Source organism: Oncorhynchus kisutch, linkage group LG27 (assembly GCF_002021735.2).
Source record: "Oncorhynchus kisutch isolate 150728-3 linkage group LG27, Okis_V2, whole genome shotgun sequence".
NCBI classification, from domain to species: Eukaryota; Metazoa; Chordata; class Actinopteri; order Salmoniformes; family Salmonidae; genus Oncorhynchus; species Oncorhynchus kisutch.
The window spans coordinates 12,662,360-12,682,306 of record NC_034200.2 but is presented as its reverse complement, the minus strand read 5'-3'; the positions used below and the strand labels follow the sequence as shown (position 1 = coordinate 12,682,306).

The window sequence follows — 19,947 nt, the reverse complement described above, 5'->3', positions numbered from 1 at the left end:
ACGAGTTGATGGTGACTGTGTAAAACAAGTTCACCCAATGCAATTAGTGAGGACAGGGACGTGTGGCTGACTGGACGTATCGAGCCGGGAGGGGGGATTGTAAAGAGCTACAGAAAGACGAAGAGGTGGTTAATTAGGAAAGGGGCTATGATTTGTCAGGGATAATGAAAGTTGGCAGCCACTGTAGAGGACAGGAGAGAGAAAGCGCTTTACAGATTAAAAGCTATCCCCCTCCCTTAAGAAATAAAGTATATGTCCAACAATATCTTGATCATTGTAGATTATAGCTATAAGATGGAAGTGGGGGTTATACAAAGCACGGCTGTCAATGTTTTTGGTCCTTAAATGAAACTGGTATACTTTTCTATTTATGACAGTTATGGTCTTTAATGCAGGGCCGACAGACAAGTTCAATAAATAAATTCACGTGACATCATTAGAGATAATATTAACAGGAATTGAACTCTCAATAAAACCTGTGAAAGCAGGCCAGCCCTCAAGGAGAGCTCAACCTCGGGGGACAACCTCTCCCAGCGTGTGTGTGCGCGCGCAGTAGGCTCCTGACTCACTCCCCATGATAACTGCCATGAGCTGTTGTTCTTCTTCATAATTCTACAAATCCTTGACCGCATTTCTTTTCATTTTCATTCTCCTGCTGTTCAAAAACTGGTCTCTGATTCTTCTCCCTGCGGGCTCCTCTTTGTCCCGTTTTTTCCCCCATGAATTTGGTCTAAAGAATGTGAAGGTACGCTACTCAATTGAAAGTCAAGGACATTCTTTGTAGTAGATGTATGGGTTGTGACAAGTGTGCCCTCTTGTGGAAGTCTAGCACTATGACGGAAAGTTCCACACAAAAAAAAGAGGCAAAAATGTTGTATTTATGTAGCAAAAATAATAAAATCATATTTCAATTAAAATCATTATGTGAAAGCTTCTCTTACATAATACTATCTTATACAGTATCTTACTACAATACTGACAAAACAATTTCTACAGAGTCTGGAAATAATCTAGTAGCTCTTTCCATTTCATACACTACTACTAGTCCAGCGTGGCTCAGTTGGTAGGGCATGGTGCTCGCGACGCCAGGGTTGTTGGTTTGATTCCCATGGGGGACCAGTATGAAAATGTATGCTCTCACTACTGTAAGTTGCTCTGGTTAAGAGTGTGTGCTAAATGACTAAAATGTACTGTACTGTCATACTGGCCTTGACTTGTGTGATCATGCCACACAAGTGTGTGCACAGACACACAACCGAGGTGACAATGAACATCAATTCAATCAAGTTATGTGTGTCAGATAAATTTGATATGTCCCAACATTTAAAAAAAACTACAACTCCAAACTAAAAAAACTACAACTCCAAACTAAGTCTCCTTGGTGTTCACAACCACCACATTTTTACATGTACAGTCTGTGAGTCCACCATTCCTTGGAATCTTGTAGGCCTAGGAGTTAAAGTGCATTGTCATGGTGACCGAAGATGTAGGCACTTATTGACAGATTTCTGATAGGTTGGCTGGTAGATTGTGCATATATTGGTCTGTGTCCTATTCTTTTCTGATTTGGTGAAAGTTAGGAAGTTAAGGAGGATGATTAAGAGTACTGCCGAGTGAATTTCTGGTGGAACTCCTTCACTTTAGCCAGTAAGAGCTTCAGCTTGTCTGTGGGCGGCAGAATGGTCATCCTGTAACAAGGAGGGAGAAAATGAAAGAGAACATCATTAAAGAGCTTGTAAAATAAATAGTATACTCCACACCGTGGTAATCTACAACAGCTTAGACTTGATGGATGACAGACGTTACTTATGTTGCACACATTCCTACTTTGGGATGTATGCCCATTTTATGCTGAGAGAGGTTGTGATAACATGTTTGAGTAAACTGCGATGGCCATACCTGAAGTGGTAGGTCCCGTCTTTCTGTCCAAAGCCACTTCCCGGCACCAGACAGATGCCAGTCTCCTCCAACATCTTCATACAGTAGAACATGTCCGGTGCCTGGCCCAGAGCCTGGAGAGAGAAGCAGAAATGACAGTATTTAAAGCAGGCTCAGAAGCATAAGTGAATTACGGTATTGCAGTAGGTTCCACACGTCCATAGAGTAAGTATTTCACAACCAGATTTTTACAAAAGGATTTTGTGTCAAATGTCTTGCTTAATGTTTTTAGCCCTCTTTTATTAAAGCCTTTTCTTCGAATGGTTGCTCACAATGTAAAAGAGCGTTGTGATTTTTATCTGTAAACGAAAAGCGCTCTTCAAATGCAATTTATTATTATTATTAAAATAAAATGGAAATTCATTCCCTGAATTTGACTTGTTTCAGTTCCTAACAGCAGAGCAGAAGTAATTTGGGCTGACTAACCTTCGCCTCTTTGATGGCTTTCTGAGGCAGGCTGATGTTGGGGAACGAGTACATGGCTCCCTGGACAGGGTTACAGGTGATCCCAGGTACAGTGTTCAAAATTTCCTCTGTCAACTTGGCCTTCTCTGCCAGCAGACTGAGGATTGCTGTTCGCTCCTGGACACAGGGAAGACGGTGTGTGTGTGTGTGTGTGTGTGTGTGTGTGTGTGTGTGTGTGTGTGTGTGTGTGTGTGTGTGTGTGTGTGTGTGTGTGTGTGTGTGTGTGTGTGTGTGTGTGTGTGTGTGTGTGTGTGTGTGTGTGTGTGTGTGTGTTTGATTTTGCGAATGGGCCACATACAGTGAGGTCCGAAATTATTGACACCCTTCACAAAGATGAACAAAAATGAATTATTTATTTTATACTGTCAAATACTGATCTACAGTACTAGTCAAAGGTATGAACACACCTACTCATTCAAGGGTTTTTCTTTATTTTTACTATTTTCTACATTGTAGAATTATAGTGAAGACATCAAAACTATGAAATAACACATGTTGAATCATGTAGTAACCAAAAAAAGTGCAAAATAAATCACGCCTCTTGCATATATTTGTATTTGAGATTCTTCAAAGTAGCCACCCTTCACCTTGATGACAGCTTTGCACACTCTTGACGTTCTCTTAACCAGCTTCATGAGGTAGCCACCCTGGAATGCATTTCAATTAACAGGTGTGCCTTGTTAAAAGTAGATTTGTGGAATATCTTTCTTCCTTAAGGCATTTGAGCCAATCAATTGTGTGTGGTGTGCCTTGTTAAAAGTAGATTTGTGGAATATCTTTCTTCCTTAAGGCATTTGAGCCAATCAATTGTCTGGGGTGGTAAACAGAAGATAGCCCTATTTGGTAAAAGACCAAGTCCATATTATTGCAAGAACAGCTCAAATAAGCACAGAGAAACGAAAGCATCGTTATTTTAGGACCTTTTTTTCTTTCTTTACCTTTATTTAACTAGGCAAGTCAGTTAAGAACCAATTCTTATTTACAATGACAGCCTACTCTACCCAAACCTGGACGACACTGGGCCAATTGTGCGCCGCCCTATGGGACTCCCAATCACGGCCGGATGTGATTCAGCCTGGATTCAAACCAGGTACTGTAGTGACGCCTCTTGCACTGAGATGCAGCGCCTTAGACCGCTGTGCCACTAGGGAGCTCAATGAAGGTCAGTCAATCCGGAACATTTCAGGAACTTTGAAAGTTTCTTCAAATGCAGTCGCAAAAGCGCTATGATGAAACTGGCTCTCATGAGGACCGCCACAGGCAAGGAAGACCCAGAGTTACCTCTGCTGCAGAGGATTAGTTCATTAGAGTTACCAGCCTCAGTAATTGCAGACCAAATAAATGCTTCACAGAGTTCAAGTAATAGACTCATCTCAACATCAACTGTTCAGAGGAGACGGCGTGAATCAGGCCTTCATGGTCGAATTGCTGCAAAGAAAACACTACTAAAGGACACCAATAATAAGAAGAGACTTCCTTGGGAAACATAAGATAAGGTCAGATAAGTACAAATTAGATTTTTGGTTCCAACCGTCGTGTCTTTGTGAGACGCTGAGTAGGTGAATGGATGATCTCTGCAAATGTGGTACCCACCATGAAGCATGGAGTAGGTGTGAGGGTGTGGGGATGCTTTGCTGGTGACACTGTCTGTGATTTATTTCCAATTCAAGGCACACTTAGCCAGCATGGCTACCACAACATTCTGCAGCGATACACCATCCCATCTGGTTTGAGCTAAGTGGGACTATCATTTGTTTTTCAACAGAACAATGACCCAACACACCTCCAGGCTGTGTACAGGCTATTTGACCAAGAAGGAGAGTGATGGAATGCTGCATCAGATGACCTGGCCTCCTCAATCACCCTACCTCAACCCAATTGAGATGGTTTGGTATAAGTTGGAATGCAGAGTGAAGGAAAAGCAGCCAACAAGTGCTCATCATATGTTGGAACTCCTTCAAGACTGTTGGAAAAGCATTCCAGGTGAAGCTGGTTGAGAGAATGCCAAGAGTGTGCAAAGCTATCATCAAGGAAAATGGTGGCATCTTTGAAGAATTGAATTTTATATATTTTTATTTATTTAATCTTTAACCTCAAATATAAAATATATTTTATCTTTGTTTAACACTTTTTGGGTTACTACATGATTCGATATGTTTTATTTCATAGTATTGATGTCTATTATTCTACAATGTAGAAAACTGTAAAAATAATGAAAAATACTTGAATGACTAGGTTTGTCCAAACTTTTGATGGGTACTGTATATTGTATGCAAAACAAATAATACAATTGCCTAGAGAAAGCATAAAGTAATGTTTTTTCCCCCTGAAAAATGAACTCTCATACATTACCAATGCATTAGCTTGCGAGGAAAACGGCACTGAGCCTTTTTCTAAAATGTTCTTAGCTCATTCCTCCATACAGAATCCTTCCAGATCCTTGATGTCCTTCGTCTGTGCTTAAAGACTGTAAAATTCAATTCTCTTCAATTCAAACCACAGGTTTTCAATGGGTTTCAAGTCTGGAGACTGAGATGTCGATTGCAAAATGTAAACTTTGTGGCCAATTAACAATGTATTTGTGGATTTTAATGTGTGCTTGGGGATATTGTCTTGCAAGATCCACTTGTGGCCAAGTTTCAGCCTCCTGGCAGAGGCGAACAGGTTTTAGGATAACATGTCCTGGTACTGGGTAAAGTTCATGATGCCGTTGACCATAAGGGCCCCAGTACCAATGGAAGCAAAATAGCCCTAAAATATTCCAGATCGACCACCATAGTTTACAGTAGGTATGGGGTTCTTTTGCTCTTATGCATTCTCATTTTAACACCAAACCCACCACTGGTGTGCGTGGCCAAAGAACTCTATTTTCATGTAATTTGCCCAAAGCACCCGTTCCAATCCAAGTGCCAATGCCATTTAGCAAACTCCAGGCATTTACATTTGTTATATGACGTGAAAATAGAGCTCTTAGGCCACGCACAGCAGTGGTGGGTTTGGCATCTAAATGAGAATGCACGAGCAGAAAAGAACCCCACACCTACTGTAAACTATGGCGGTCGATCTTTGATGCTATGTGGTTTGAATTGAAGAGGGCAGTCCATAAGCATAGACGAAAGGTATCAAGGCGGAGGCAACCATTTTGAAAACAGGGGTGTCAATCATTTTTACCCCTACCTTTTTTGAGAAAAAAAAGTTTAACTTGTTAAACAAAATCTATGTCTCTGAGCAATTGTATTAGTATAAAATAATATAATTTCCCCATTTGTTTTGGGGAGCACACAATATTGCTCAGAATTTTTTTTATTTGTTCATACAGACATTTTTGCTCATCTTTATCAAGGATGCCAATCATTTCGGAACCCCAATGTACTGTATGTTAAATATGTGTCCCTGTCAATGTTAACAGTCGGGCAAGTCATTTTCTATCAAAAACAATGTCTGTTAAATAACCATATAACCAAATGATTACCTTCATGAAGGTGGTGTAGGAAGGTTCTCCTGGCTGTGGGGAGTTGACCACCATGTCCATTAGAGCCTGACCAGGGACGGCGGGACACAGTCTGACCGACACCAGCTTAATGAGCTGGGCTTTCACCTCTGGGTCCATGTTGATCACCTCCATGTAACCCCCACGGAAACCACACCTGGGGGAGCAAAAGGGGGAGACCAGTTACAGTACAGTGGTTCTTAAAGCAACACATGGTTTAAATGAAGCCATATAATGGTTGATATGTCAAGTCAGGTTACTGAGTATGGCTCTTGAGGTTTCTACAGGAAATAATGCAGATTCATACTCAGTCCTCTTGGCCTGCTTGTGTATCGTTTGTGAACGGTTCAGGGTATGAGCATGAAAGAGCGAGAGAGGGAGAAAATGTCTTACTCTCCCATGTAGCACTTGGAGGTGGAGTGGAAAGACACCAGTTCTACAGTGTTCGAGTACTGTGGTCCCAACTCAAACAGCACCTTCTTAAAGGAATGGAACTGGCAACCCTCCGCATACACATTATCCTGGTACACCTGAGGGACAGGAGAGGAGAGAAGGGGATGTTAGTGGTATACGTAAAGGTAAGCACATTTGAAATTGGGTTTGTGAGGAGGATCAGGATGGTATTGGTAAGGGACAGATCTAAATTTACCAGGGGGATCAGATTTTAACATTTTGATGCCATATTTATAATTATATAAAATATATGCAACACATTTTCCATCAACATGTTTCTGTGCCAATGCACTACACAACCAATGAACAAAACATACAGGCACTTCAATATCATGGTTTGCATTTTCAACACTACAATAAATATGTCAATGTCTATGACTATGTCAATCACGGCAAACAGAAAACACATCCCTCCATATCTTATAGGCTTGCCCAAGGCTTTTGAGTGTTTTGTAACAGATGCCTCTTTCCATTCATCAAATTGGAATGATTGATTTATTTTATTTGTCAGTTAAAATACATGCACACATACATATGTATATATATAAACACAGTACTAGGCAAAGGTTAGTGAAGACTATGAAATAACACATATGGAATCATGTAGTAACCAAAAAAAAGTGTTGAAAACATCTAAATATATTTTATATTTTACATTCTTCAAAGTAGCCACCCTTTGAACAATCTTGGAATTATCTCAACCAGCTTCACCTGGAATGCATTTCAATAAACAGGGGTGCCTTGTTAAAAGTTCATTTGTGGAATTTCTTTCCTCCTTAATGCATTTGAGCCAATCAGTTGTGTTTTGACAAGGTAGAGGTGGTATACAGAAGATAGCCCTATTTGGTAAAAGACCAAGTATATATTATGGCAAGAACAGCTCAAATAAGCAAAGAGAAACGACAGTCCATCCTTACTTTAAGACATGACGGTCAGTCAATCTGGAAATTTCTTTAAGTGCGGTCGCAAAAACCATCAAGCGCTATGATGAAACTGGCTCTCATGAGGTCCGCCACAGGAAAGGAAGACCCAGAGTTACCTCTGCTGCAGAGGATTGGTTCATTAGAGTTACCAGCCTCAGAAATTGCAGACCAAATAAATGCTTCACAGAGTTCAAGTAACAGACTCATCTCAACATCAACTGTGTGAGTGTGAATCAGGCTTTCATGGTCTTATATTGCTGCAAAGAAACCACTACTAAAAAACACCAATAATAAGAAGAGACTTGCTTGGACCAAGAAACACAAGCAATGGACATTAGACCGGTGGAAATCTATCCTTTCGTCTGACGAGTCCAAATTCGAGAATTTTGGTGTCTTTGTGAAATGCTGAGTAGGTGAACGGATGATCTCTGCATGTGTGGTTCCCACCGTGAATTATGGAGGAGTTGGTGTGGTGGTGTGGGTGTGCTTTGCTGGTGACACTGTCAGTGATTTATTTAGAATTCAAGGCACACTTAACCAGCATGGCTACAACAGCATTCTGCAGCAATACCACATGAATTACACATGTGTTATTTCATAGTTATGATGTCTTCACTATTATTCTACAATGTAGAATATTGTAAAAAATAAAGTAAAACCCTTGAATGAGTCGGTGTGTCCAAACATTTTGACTGGTACTGTATGTATTATGTTAATAAATTAAATAATGTCTAGGCTTTTCGAAAAAATGTGACATTACGGTATACAGACATAGCCTACAAATGTGAACAGTCTGTTCTACCATTAAACTTCGCTTCGGATCGCATAAGGCAAATAGACTATCTATTTAATAGTAAAGTGGGTACAATCAAATGGGATGAATGGTGGCCTATCCTGACTTTTTGTCGGCCTACAGGCTATTTTGTTGGTATTAAACCGTCACAGTCAGAAAAGGTGAAGAATGTATTCTGCAATGATCAAGGACATGTAATAAATCATTGGGAATAGATTTCTAACTATTTTCGAATGCAACAATAAAATGTATTCATTTTCGCACTTCTCACGAACAGCATATAATTGCATCTCGTTATTATATTTAGCAACATATTTTTTGTTTGTTATAAGTCATCATATATTCCCTATTTGCAGAAAGCTACTAGGCTACTTTTTGACTTCTTGCAAAGCAATACTTTAACCATTAGAAACTGTGCGTATGGGTGGTCTAAAGTTGGCGGGACGATAAGCACATTCTTACATCAAGTTCAGTTTTTAGAAATGCCAACTTTTACGTGACAACTGGCACACGCATGTTTCGGGGTACTCAACCTTTATAAACGAGGGCCCAGTTCTTGACCTTGCCTGATTAGTTTACCTCATCAGCCATCAGGAAGAGATGCTCCTTAGCAGCGAATCGGATCACATCCTCAATGCACTGTCTACTCTGGACCTGACCTATTACAGAGGAGGATAGGGAAAGGTTAAGATTCATATTGGCAGAACTGGACATTTTGGTTTATGTCTACGTGGGATCTCTGTCCTCTGGTGCCGTCTAGTGACATGACTGGGAGGACTGTGAAATCCCTATGTCAAGCTTCGGCTACTTACCAGTGGGGTTTCCAGGGTTGATGATGCAGAGGACTTTGGGGTTGCAGTGCTTCCTGGCCTCCGCTAGGGAGCGCTCCAGCTCACTGAGGTCCATGCTCCAGCACTTCTCCTCGTTCAGGTAGTAGTTCACCTGCACAGCACCCAGCTCAGCCAGAGCAGCCGAGTACAGAGGGTACTGAGGGATGGAGATCATCACCCCTGTCTTCGACGCACCCTCACCACACACCAACAGCTTCAGCATAGTCTGCGAAAGAGAGGGGAGCAGAGGACCGATGGGTGCATCTCAAGTCTAGAGTCCTCAACGCTCTCCTCCTGCCCTCCCCTTTATCTGCAGTGAGAAGTTTTCTTGAAAAATCGAATTGTTTGATTTTTGATTTTTTACCACGATGCCATCGCTGGCGCCGCTGGTGAGGTAGACGTTGTCTGGGTCACAGGGCACGCCCCCATCCCGACGCTCGATGTAGCGAGCTACGTCCTGCCGCACACAGTCTATACCCTGACTGGCACTGTACGCACCTGAGAGAGAGGGAGAGAGAGAGAGACTCAATACACTGCGACTCTCCAGGATCGGGGTTGGCCACCCTAGACTGCGAAAGGTCATTCATTGCTTATGCAGACACTAACAGGCTGACACAGGCTTATTGGCTAAAATATCCCCTTTGTGTATTTTATCTTAACTTACATCCTTCCAATACACAATCAATCAAGTATCTGAACAACATACCCAAACTACTCCCTCCACAAGCCTGCAGAATGCGGCGCGCTCTGCTTTTGGCATCCTCTGGAAACATATTGTCCTTCAAGAGTTCCGGGTAGGAGCAGAGTGCCAAGACCTTGAGGAGGAAGAGAGGACAGCGAGAGCTAGGTGAGGAACAGACAGGAGTTGATGCAGGATAATGTACACAAGTCAGCATGAAATGCTGCATGAATCTGCATGAAAATGTCACAACGTGATTTTGCCATAGACAGAACGGTTTCAAATGACAAAGGAGAATGAAAGACACCCTGTAATCAAAAAGAGAGTTGTTTTAGATAAATGGTTTGGAACATAGTGGATAAAAGCAGACCTGGCGGAAGAAGGTGATTGGCTGCTGGCCCATGGCATGGGCGTCACCGATATTGGCCTTGATGACCTCAGTGAAGGGCTTCTTCACTCCCTGCAGGACAGCGAAACAAGACACAAAACAATGAGAGGGGCAGAGAGAGGATGAAACAATTAGGGCAAGGAAGAAAGAGAGGGATAAATACAATGTGTTCTTGGGAAACACTCTTTTCACGCCACTTCGATTCCCTGTTCTTGGGAAACACTCTTCACGCCATTTCAATACCGAAGTGACTTTTTCATTGAAGGTTAGGGGAACTTGCGCAGCAGGTTAGGAGACTGAGGTTGAGGTTAGGAAAATGGTTAGGGATATCAAAAGTGCTCTTTGTATCGAAGTGGTGTGAAAAGAGTGTGTCCCATGCGTTCTTGGGTCACAGGGGTGTGCAGGGGATAAAGGGAGTCCAATACTTTACTTTATTCTTTATAAACTCATAATTAACCATGTATAACTAATTATCTGAGCGTGTCCCTCTAAGTAAGACATGAGGTCACTTCCTGCTGGAATATGAAGTCACGTCTAAAGTTAACCCGGTACCGGGCCGAAAAATTAATGGAAGTGAATGGGGCAATTCCACATTAAAGGTTTACAGATAATTCCACATGTAACTTTTTTTTTCTTTTTCTGAGCTTTCTTATATCTCTCAGATATAGGACAGACACTTCAAAACATACTTCCTTTATTTTTACACTGTTTTTCCATGTATGAATCTGTTATTCAATGCGGTTCTATAAGTTAATAGGCCAAATTCAATATTTCATCAAATCATTTTTATATAGATATTTATTTTTTATACCTACATGGGTCCTAAAATTCAAAATAAAATAGCTAAACGATCCTTGGTATGACAATCGTAAAACAAGTCCAGATGTTAGTTTAGTAGAAACCCAGCCCTGAGCCCTGAGACCTTTAAATAGACAACCCTTAAAGCCAAACAGCTCTTCATAATTTCCTTTGCCATGTGTTTTTACTTAAACTCTCAAGCACAAATACAAAATCAGGTATAGTCTTTGCCAGGAGAAATGACTTGGCAGCCTGCATTGGTTTAATATGTGCTTTCCTCATCCCTTGCTTTTAGGTCCTAAAATGTAGGACATCACAGGAGACCTTTTGCCAGGCCGTCGTTGTCCTTAATTGACTTGCCTGGTTAAATAAAGACGAAATTAAATAATACCACAAGAAAAAGATAAAACACATGAGTGACAGAATCCAATTTGAGCTTTTCCAATGTTAGGATTTCCAACTGTACACACTTACCTACAAACACATCATATGCGTCTGTGTTTGGGAGCAGAGTGGAGGAAGTCAAAACAAGAAGTTGTTCAGCCCAACTACTGCATATTTTAACATATTAAAGGAGAGAAAATGCTGTCTGGAAAGCAAAAAGAAACACACAGTCCCATGCTGGCTGCTGCCTGGAAGGCTTGTCAAGTGTTATATCAGCTAGTTTCCAGCTGTAGAAACAGACGACAAGTGTAACGTAGGTGTCAAATGCGGTGTAAAAAAACAGACTGCAAAACAGAACTGGTCATAGAGAAAAGGAAAAAAAATATTCATTTGGGGAGGTTGTCAAGGAATGGTGATGAAATGATGTTCTCATAGGCCAATGGTAACACTAGCTGTCTGTTCCCTTTTCTCTGTCCTTAGGCTCCTCAGTGAGTGTCCAGATGCTTGGTATTTGACAACATGGACAGCGGATCAGTGGCCACAAGTGGAACTCATTCAAACCCAGTGGGAAACAAAGCAGCCCTGCTGTTGTTCTACCCACCAGAGACTTTATCCAAATCTAATTGGGCCAGCTGGACCAGCAATGACTACCAAAGTTCACAACAGAAAATAAACCTCCTACACTCCCATTGGTCACAAGACAGAGGTGTCTCTCAGTTCAGACCAATCACAAACAGCAGGGGAGTGACACCCACTGAATTACAAAGGACCTCCTCACATTCCATTCATACTGAGAGTAGAGAGCAGTTTACATTTTACTGCAACGAGATATGATGTTGCAACAACCAAAAAAATCAACAGTTCCCAAGTGACGAGAGTACGTTTTAATAAAAAAACATGCACAAAAATAATTACAAAAATCAGTCCCCCCTCTTTTTCTGGGAACTTTAAAAGTATTTTTAAGTGTTCTAAGTGCTACTAATCAGGTAGTTTATCTCAGGGAGTCTTTTTACATTGTCACATAAAGACCACATAGCAGGCCCCTTGTTGAAAAACCTTCACTGATTAGGCCATGTGGCTCTTGTAAGAGTACTGCCTGTTGCATGTTCATCATAAGATGATTGAGACTAGCCTACAGTTGATTTTGCCCACTCTCTCTCTCTACCTCCTTACCCAGTTCTCTAGTTTTTTTTTTTTTTTCTCTTTCTGCGTGTGTAAGTTTTCTTTTTCTGTCTCTGGTAAGTAGCATTCTAATTGTTCCGGCAAAACAAATTCAAAGTCTGGCAAAAGAAAGTTACATCATCATGGCTACTAGTTTACTCTTCAAAATTAGCGAAGTAGCAGAGGCAGGAGATGAAATGTGACTTCTTTCATTCATTAAAAGAAAGTCACAGTGTGCCGTGCTACTCAGCAATCCTCCTGCAGTCTCCATGGAGACCACTGAGGCGGTAGAATGTATCTCCATGGGCCTCTATAGCCTGGTCCTAGAGCTGTTATTGGGTTGAAGTTGTTTTGCTCACATTCTACTTAGTGTTTTTTCTCTTCCTGCTAGGCTAAGAGGGGAATTAACTAATGACGACAATTTAAGTCGTATCAGATTTCAGGAAATGAACTTTATCTGCACCTGAAACATTACAGTTCATCTGAGCCCTCAAAATAGGCATGTGTGTTAGTAGGAGAAAATAGAGAGGGGGTGAAACGGAGATGGGAGGGACTGGAGAAAAAGAGAATGTATTTTGTGTGAAAGTGGGTGTTTCTTCCTTACCTTTTTTTAAAGCAAGCAAGTGAATGTAGGCTTTGTGCCCTGTTTTCACAAAGAAATCTAACACCCATCAGAGCTCAGTATGAAAATCAGGTTAGACTTGGAATAGCCTACAGCTAGTTCACCTGATACAGCACAGATTAACAAGTTTCATGTTTTCAACCTTTTTGGAGGTTCCCCTAAATAACATAATAGACTTGTTTTCATATTTTTTTTGTGTATTTTTTTTTTATACCTTTATTTAACGAGGCAAGTCAGTTAAAGAACAAATCCTTATTAACAATGACGGCCTACCCTGGCCAAACACGGATGAATGTTGGGACAATTGTGTGCTGCCCTATTGGACTCCCAATCACGTCCGGATGTGATACAGCATGGATTTACAGGTGCTCAATATGATATAAGGACGTAATAACTTCTTATTAAACCCCTGATGTAGACTACTGAAAGACAAAAATCCACCATATCCAATTTTATTTGTCACATTCGCCGAATACAACATGTGTTGTAGACCTTACCATGAAATGCTTACTTACAAGCCCTAACCAACAATGCAGTTCAAGAAATTGAGTTAATATAAAAAATTATTGACTAAATAAAATGCTGTAAAAAATGTAATAAAAAGTAACACAATAGAATGACAATAACGAGGCTATATACAGGGGGCACCGGGACCGAGTCAATGTTCGGGGGTACAGGTTAGTCGAGGAAATCTGTATATATAGGTAGGGGTAAAGTGACAATCCATAGATAATAAAGAAAATGTGGGCCTTCCTCTGACACCCTGCCAGGTATATAGGTCCTGGGTGGCAGGAAGCTTGGCCCCAGTGATGTACTGGGCCTTACACACTACACTCTGTAGTGCCTTACGGTCAGATGCCGAGCAGTTGCCATACCATGCGGTGATGCAACCGATCAGGATGATCTCGATGGTGCAGCTGTAGAACTTTTTGAGGATCTGGGGCCACATGCCAAATCTTCATCCTTTGTCTTGCTCACATTGTGGGAGAGGTTGTTGTCCTGGCACCACACTGCCAGTTCTCTGACCTCCTCCCTATATCATCGTTGTCGGTGATCGTTCACTGTTGAGTCATCAGCAAACTTAATGATGCAGTTGGAGTCATGCTTGGCCACACAGTCGTGGGTGAACAGGGAGTACAGGAGGGGACTGAGCACGCACCCCTGAGGGGCCCCAGTGTTGAGGATCAGCATGGCAGATGTGTTGTTCCCTACCCTTACCACCTGGGGCCGGCTCTTCAGGAAGTCTAGGATCCAGTTGCAGAGGGAGGTGTTTAGTCCCAGGTTCATTAGCTTAGTGATGAGCTTTGTGGGCACTATGGTGTTGAACATTGAGCTGTAGTCGATGAACAGCATTCTCACATAGGTGTTCCTTTTGTCCAGGTGGGATTATGGAGTGCAATTGAGATTGTGTCATCTGTGGATCTGTTGGGGCGGTATTCAAATTAGAGTGGGTCTAGGGTTTCCGGGATAATTGTGTTGATGTGAGCAAGGACCAGCCTTTCAAAGCACTTCATGGCTAACAACGTGAGTGCTATGGGGCGATAGTCATTTAGGGTGGTTACCATCACTTTCTTGGGCACAGGGACTATTGTGGTCTGCTTAAAGCATGTAGGTATTACAGACTCAGTCAGGGAGAGGTTGAAAATGTCAGTGAAGACACCTGCCAGTTGGTCCGCGCATGCTCCGAGTACATGTCTTAGTAATGCCTGTAATTTTCATCATAGGTACACGTCAACTATGACAGACAAAATTAGAAAAAAAATCCAGAAAATCACATTGTAGGACTTTTAATGAATTTATTTGCAAATTATGGTGGAAAAAAAGTATTTGGTCAATAACAAAAGTTTATCTCAATACTTTGTTATATACCCTTTGTTGGCAATGACAGAGGTCAAACGTTTTCTGTAAGTCTTCACAAGGTTTTTCACACACTGTTGCTGGTATTTTGGCCCATTCCTCCATGCAGATCTCCTCTAGAGCAGTGATGTTTTGGGGCTGTTGCTGGGCAACACGGACTTTCAACACCTCCAAAGATTTTCTATGGGGTTGAGATCTGGAGACTGGCTAGGCCACTCCAGGACCTTGAAATGCTTCTTACGAAGCCACTCCTTCGTTGCCCGGGCGGTGTGTTTGGGATCATTTTCATGCTGAAAGACCCAGCCATGTTTCATCTTCAATGCCCTTGCTGATGGAAGGAGGTTTTCACTCAAAATCTCATGATACATGGCCCCATTCATTCTTTCCTTTACACGGATCAGTCGTCCTGGTCCCTATGCAGAAAAACAGCCCCAAAGCATGATGTTTCCACCCCCATGCTTCACAGTAGGTATGGTGTTCTTTGGATGCAACTCAGCATTCTTTGTCCTCCAAACACGACGAGTTGAGTTTTTACCAAAAAGTTATATTTTGGTTTCATCTGACCATATGACATTCTCCCAATCTTCTTCTGGATCATCCAAATGCTCTCTAGCAAACTTCAGACGGGCCTGGACATGTACTGGCTTAAGCAGGGGGACACGTCTGGCACTGCAGGATTTGAGTCCCTGGCGGCGTAGTGTGTTACTGATGGTAGGCTTTGTTACTTTGGTCCCAGCTCTCTGCAGGTCATTCACTAGGTCCCCCCCATGTGGTTCTGGGATTGTTGCTCACCGTTCTTGTGATCATTTTGACCCCACGGGGTGAGATCTTGCGTGGAGCCCCAGATCGAGAGAGATTATCAGTGGCCTTGTATGTCTTCCATTTCCTAATAATTGCTCCCACAGTTGATTTCTTCAAACCAAGCTGCTTACCTATTGCAGATTCAGTCTTCCCAGCCTGGTGCAGGTCTACAATTTTGTTTCTGGTGTCCTTTGAAAGCTCTTTGGTCTTGGCCATAGTGGAGTTTGGAGTGTGACTGTTTGAGGTTGTGGACAGGTGTCTTTTATACTGATAAACAAGTTCAAACAGGTGCCATTAATACAGGTAACGAGTGGAGGACTCTTAAAGCCTCTTAAAGACAAATTTACAGGTCTGTGAGAGCCAGAAATCTTGCTTGTTTGTAGGTGACCAAATACTTATTTCCACCATAATTTGCAAATAAATTCATAAAAAATCCTACAATGTGATTTTCTGGATTTTTTTTCTTCTCATTAAGTCTGTCATAGTTGAAGTGTACCTATGGTGAAAATTACAGGCCTCTCTCATCATTTTAAGTGGGAGAACATGCACAATTGGTGGCTGACTAAATACTTTTTTGCCCCACTGTATGGTCACTGTGGGGACGACGTCATCGATGCACTTATTGATGAAGCCGGTGACTGAGGTGGTATACTCCTCAATGACATTGGATGAATCACGGAACATATTCCAGTCTGTGCTAGTGAAACCATCCTGTAGCATAGCAGCCGCGTCATCTGACCACTTCCGTATTGAGCGAGTCACTGGTACTTCCTGCTATAGTTTTTGCTTGTTAGCAGGAATCAGGAGGATAGAATTATGGTCAGATTTGCCAAATGGAGGGTGAGGGAGAGCTTTGTATGCGTTTCTGTGTGTGGAGTAAAGGTGGTCTATAGTTTTTTTCCTCTGGTTGCACATGTAACAGGCTGGTCGAAATGAGGTAAAACGGATTTAAGTTTGCCTGCATTAAAGTCCCCGGCCACTAGGAGTGCCACTTCTAGATGAGCATTTTCTTGTTTGCTTATGGTTTTATACAGCTCGTTGAGTGCGGTCTTAGTACCAGCATCGGTTTGTGGTGGTGAGTAGACAGCTACGAATAATATAGATGAAAACTCTCTTGGTAAATAGTGTGGTCTACAGCTTATCATGAGGAACTCTACCTCGGGCGAACAATACCTTGAGACTTCTTTAATATTAGACATTGCGCACCAGCTGTTATTGAAAAATAGACTCCCCCACTCCTCATCTTACCAGACGTAGCTGCTCTGTCCTTCTGATGCACGGAAAACCCATCCAGCTCTATATTATCCGTGTCGTCGTTCAGCATTGACTCGGTGAAACATAAGATCTTACAGTTTTTAATATCCCTTTGGTAGGATAGTCTCGATCGCCGATCATCCAGTTTATTTTCCAGTGATTGCACGTTGGCCAATAGAACGGATGGTAGAGGCGGTTTATCTACTTGCCGACAAATTCTCACAAGGCACCCTTAACTCCGCCCCCTGTATTTCCGTCTTTTCTTCATCCGAATGACAGGGATTTGGTTCTGGTCTCGGGAAAGCAGTATATCTTTTGTGTCGGACTCATTAAAGAAAACTTCTTCGTCCAGTTCGAGGTGAGTAGCCGCTGTTCTGATGTCCAGAAGCTCTTTTCGGTCATAAGAGACAGTAGCAGCAACATTATGTACAAAATAAGTTACAAACAATGCGAAAAAACTAACAAAATAGCACAGTTAGTTAGAAGCCCGTGAAACAGCAGCCATCCTCTCCGGCGCCATTACCGGTAATAACCAACATCCCCTAACCCAGGTTGGCTCTTGGTTGGCTGGGGTGTTTGAGGAGGACTCGGAACAAATAGTAGAGAGAAAATCCATGAATCCAAATTGTATTTGGGTAAAGCCCCAGGACCATCTGGTAAAGGTCACCATAGTCATTACTATGATAGTCCCTCCACACCCTGCCGCAGCCAAAAAGCGACCCTTTCACCTCTTTCTCACACACACAGATACACATTGCTCGTCTTCCTGGAAAGAGCTACTCGGAGGGTCTGCGTTACACACCTGACTGAACTCAGTAAACTATGCTCTCTGGGTTTCCATGACAACCCCTGAAATGAAGTGAGAGGGGACGGGGATGGTGCAGGTAAGTGTTACACTGAGGGAAAGTACATAAAAACCAACTGGGAAATAACATTGACCTAAGAGGACTACGTCTGACCAAAGTGTTTGACAATGTGGACAATATCAATAGATATAGATTGATCTTGAGAAAAACAAAAATATTGCATTCTGTGCATGTGTACATTGTTGAAAAAAATGTACAGTATGATTGTAAAAATACATGTCAGTAGGCTACATCCAAATGTCAACAACCTACCTCTTCACTTTTGAGTGGGCTGTTAAATCTAGAAACACCACTCCACTAACTAGCAGCTGTAACATGATGACTGGCGAGTACCAACAATTTCACATGACAAATGTCGTACGACTGGAGGGGGGCTGGCGACTCTAGGAGTGATGAGTTATTGTTTCTAAGAGAGTTAAAGGAGACAGTGGCATTGGTCTGGGGGAAAGTGAGGATTTGACCCGATAGATTTTCTACTGTACGTCATTGTGAGCTCAGAAGTTTAAATAGAGCTGTTGTAAAAACAGACAACAGACTGAACTGAAGTAAATCTCTCAGTTTGCTGTTTGACTTGTGGACTTTGACTTTGATCTTCCTCAGCTCCAATGAAAACGGATACTGTATAACCGAGAACAAACAGTGACAAGGGAGAGCGAGTCAGAGGGAGTGAAAGAAAGAGAGATTGGGGGGAGCGTAATCTTCTACAACATAACAAATAAGGTCTAGGCTCATCATTGGTGAACAACTAACTACACAGGTGTCATAAGCAATCAGCGCTGTGGTGTTTTAACAGTAATTTGATTTCCGACGAGGGGTCAATCTGCTTGTGGGTGACACACTGGGTGTGTGAGCAAATGCACTCAAAAAGCATATATTTTGGGGAGCATTTAGGCTAGAGGGCAAAGGGCAGAGCAAGCAAAGGGCAAGCCAATGGAAACCAGTTATTTCTGACATTTTTTGGGGTTGAGAGAAACAAATGATTTGCACAATTTAAAAACAAATGGGAAAAAAATATAAAATAATGATTTAAGAAAGTTACATTTTATTGTTAAGCATACCTCTCTCAGCTCCTTCTCGATCTGCACCGCGCGCTGCACAATGGGTCCGCGCACGGCATACTCCACCTTCTTCACATTGGGGTTCATGGTGTCGATGGTCAAAACCATGTTCTGGGAGAACACTGCATTCTCGGTCATTTTCTCTTGGACAAGTCCACGCGGCGGTTTACTGACTCCTGAAAGTGCTCTACTCTGGGAAGAGAAAGGTGACAGCGGAGAGTGGATCATCACTGAGCGGACAACAGAGGTGAGGTGTCCCGCGGGGTATTGTGCCCCATTGCCGAAAAAACGGTAATTTTCTCTAGTTATAACGCGCAAACTTTTGGATGACAACATTTTCCCTATGCGCGAAGCAGACATGTCACAATATTATATCTCGTTACGTTAGTTGTGAAGCGCTGCGGCCACCCCCACGCTCAATGAATGCACCCAGACAGACAACTGTGTGTTGTCCAACTGGCAAACTTTTAGATATTTTTTTAAAGCCGGCCAGACCTTTGAACCTTACAATTTCCACAACCCTGTTATTCACAGACTGGGGCACTATTTTCAACCTGAAATGTATGTCTTCTGCACAGTACATATATTGTAACATTACTCCCCCATGTGAGTTTTATCCAACCCCCATCCCCTCATTTCCCCATTACGCACCGATAAATTGTCCAGGATAAGATCTCCAGTTTCCGAAACGACAGACACAAGCGACACGCCTATGCGAGGAGATCTGGGGCAGCTTCAAACTTTCACCCTTTCCGTGCAACTCCTTCTTTTTCGATGGTCAACACACACCCGGCGGCGCGCTCTAACCCATTGGGTGGAGACTACAGACCTGGTTATTATGTAGAAATTGAGCGTAACTCCTCCTATTTGGACACGAGCCCAGTTCTCTCACTGTTGAAGCAGTGTACAGTATGTGCACGGAAATGTGCACGGCGCTCGACTAGATACTTTTTAAGGGCGCTCCACTCTAAACTAGTTCCGTTTTTGGTGTGAATGACTGAGGTTGATGTCGCTTTATCACTCCCGTTTATACCATATTTACAGTGGTGTAAAGTACTTAAGTAAAAATACTTTTATGGACTACTATAGTAGTTTTTTGGGGGTATCTGTACTTTACTTTACTATTTATATTTGTGACAACTTTTACTTCACTACATTCGTAAAGAAAATATTGTACTTTTACTCCA

At 42.2% G+C, this 19,947-nt stretch overlaps 1 protein-coding gene across 3 annotated transcripts; it reads right to left on the bottom strand.

The window, feature by feature from the left end:
• Window positions 1-857: 857 nt before the first annotated feature.
• On the bottom strand, window positions 858-19,579 carry LOC109871471 (alanine aminotransferase 2-like). Of its 3 annotated transcripts, none has more exons than XM_020462372.2 (12): window positions 19,412-19,579; window positions 18,761-18,952; window positions 9,942-10,031; window positions 9,599-9,707; window positions 9,257-9,390; window positions 8,875-9,118; window positions 8,642-8,721; window positions 6,287-6,423; window positions 5,876-6,050; window positions 2,365-2,520; window positions 1,900-2,012; window positions 858-1,688 (listed from the first exon to the last, which is right to left on the bottom strand). In XM_020462372.2, exons 2-12 carry the CDS (start codon window positions 18,896-18,898, stop codon window positions 1,598-1,600), a joined length of 1,467 nt encoding a protein of 488 aa, XP_020317961.1. In that variant the 5' UTR covers window positions 18,899-18,952; window positions 19,412-19,579; the 3' UTR covers window positions 858-1,597. The 3 variants fall into 3 exon arrangements, with proteins under 3 accessions (XP_020317961.1, XP_020317962.1, XP_020317960.1); XM_020462373.2 differs by having other exon boundaries at window positions 18,761-18,947; XM_020462371.2 differs by having other exon boundaries at window positions 18,761-19,579.
• Between the last annotated feature and the right edge of the window lie 368 nt (window positions 19,580-19,947).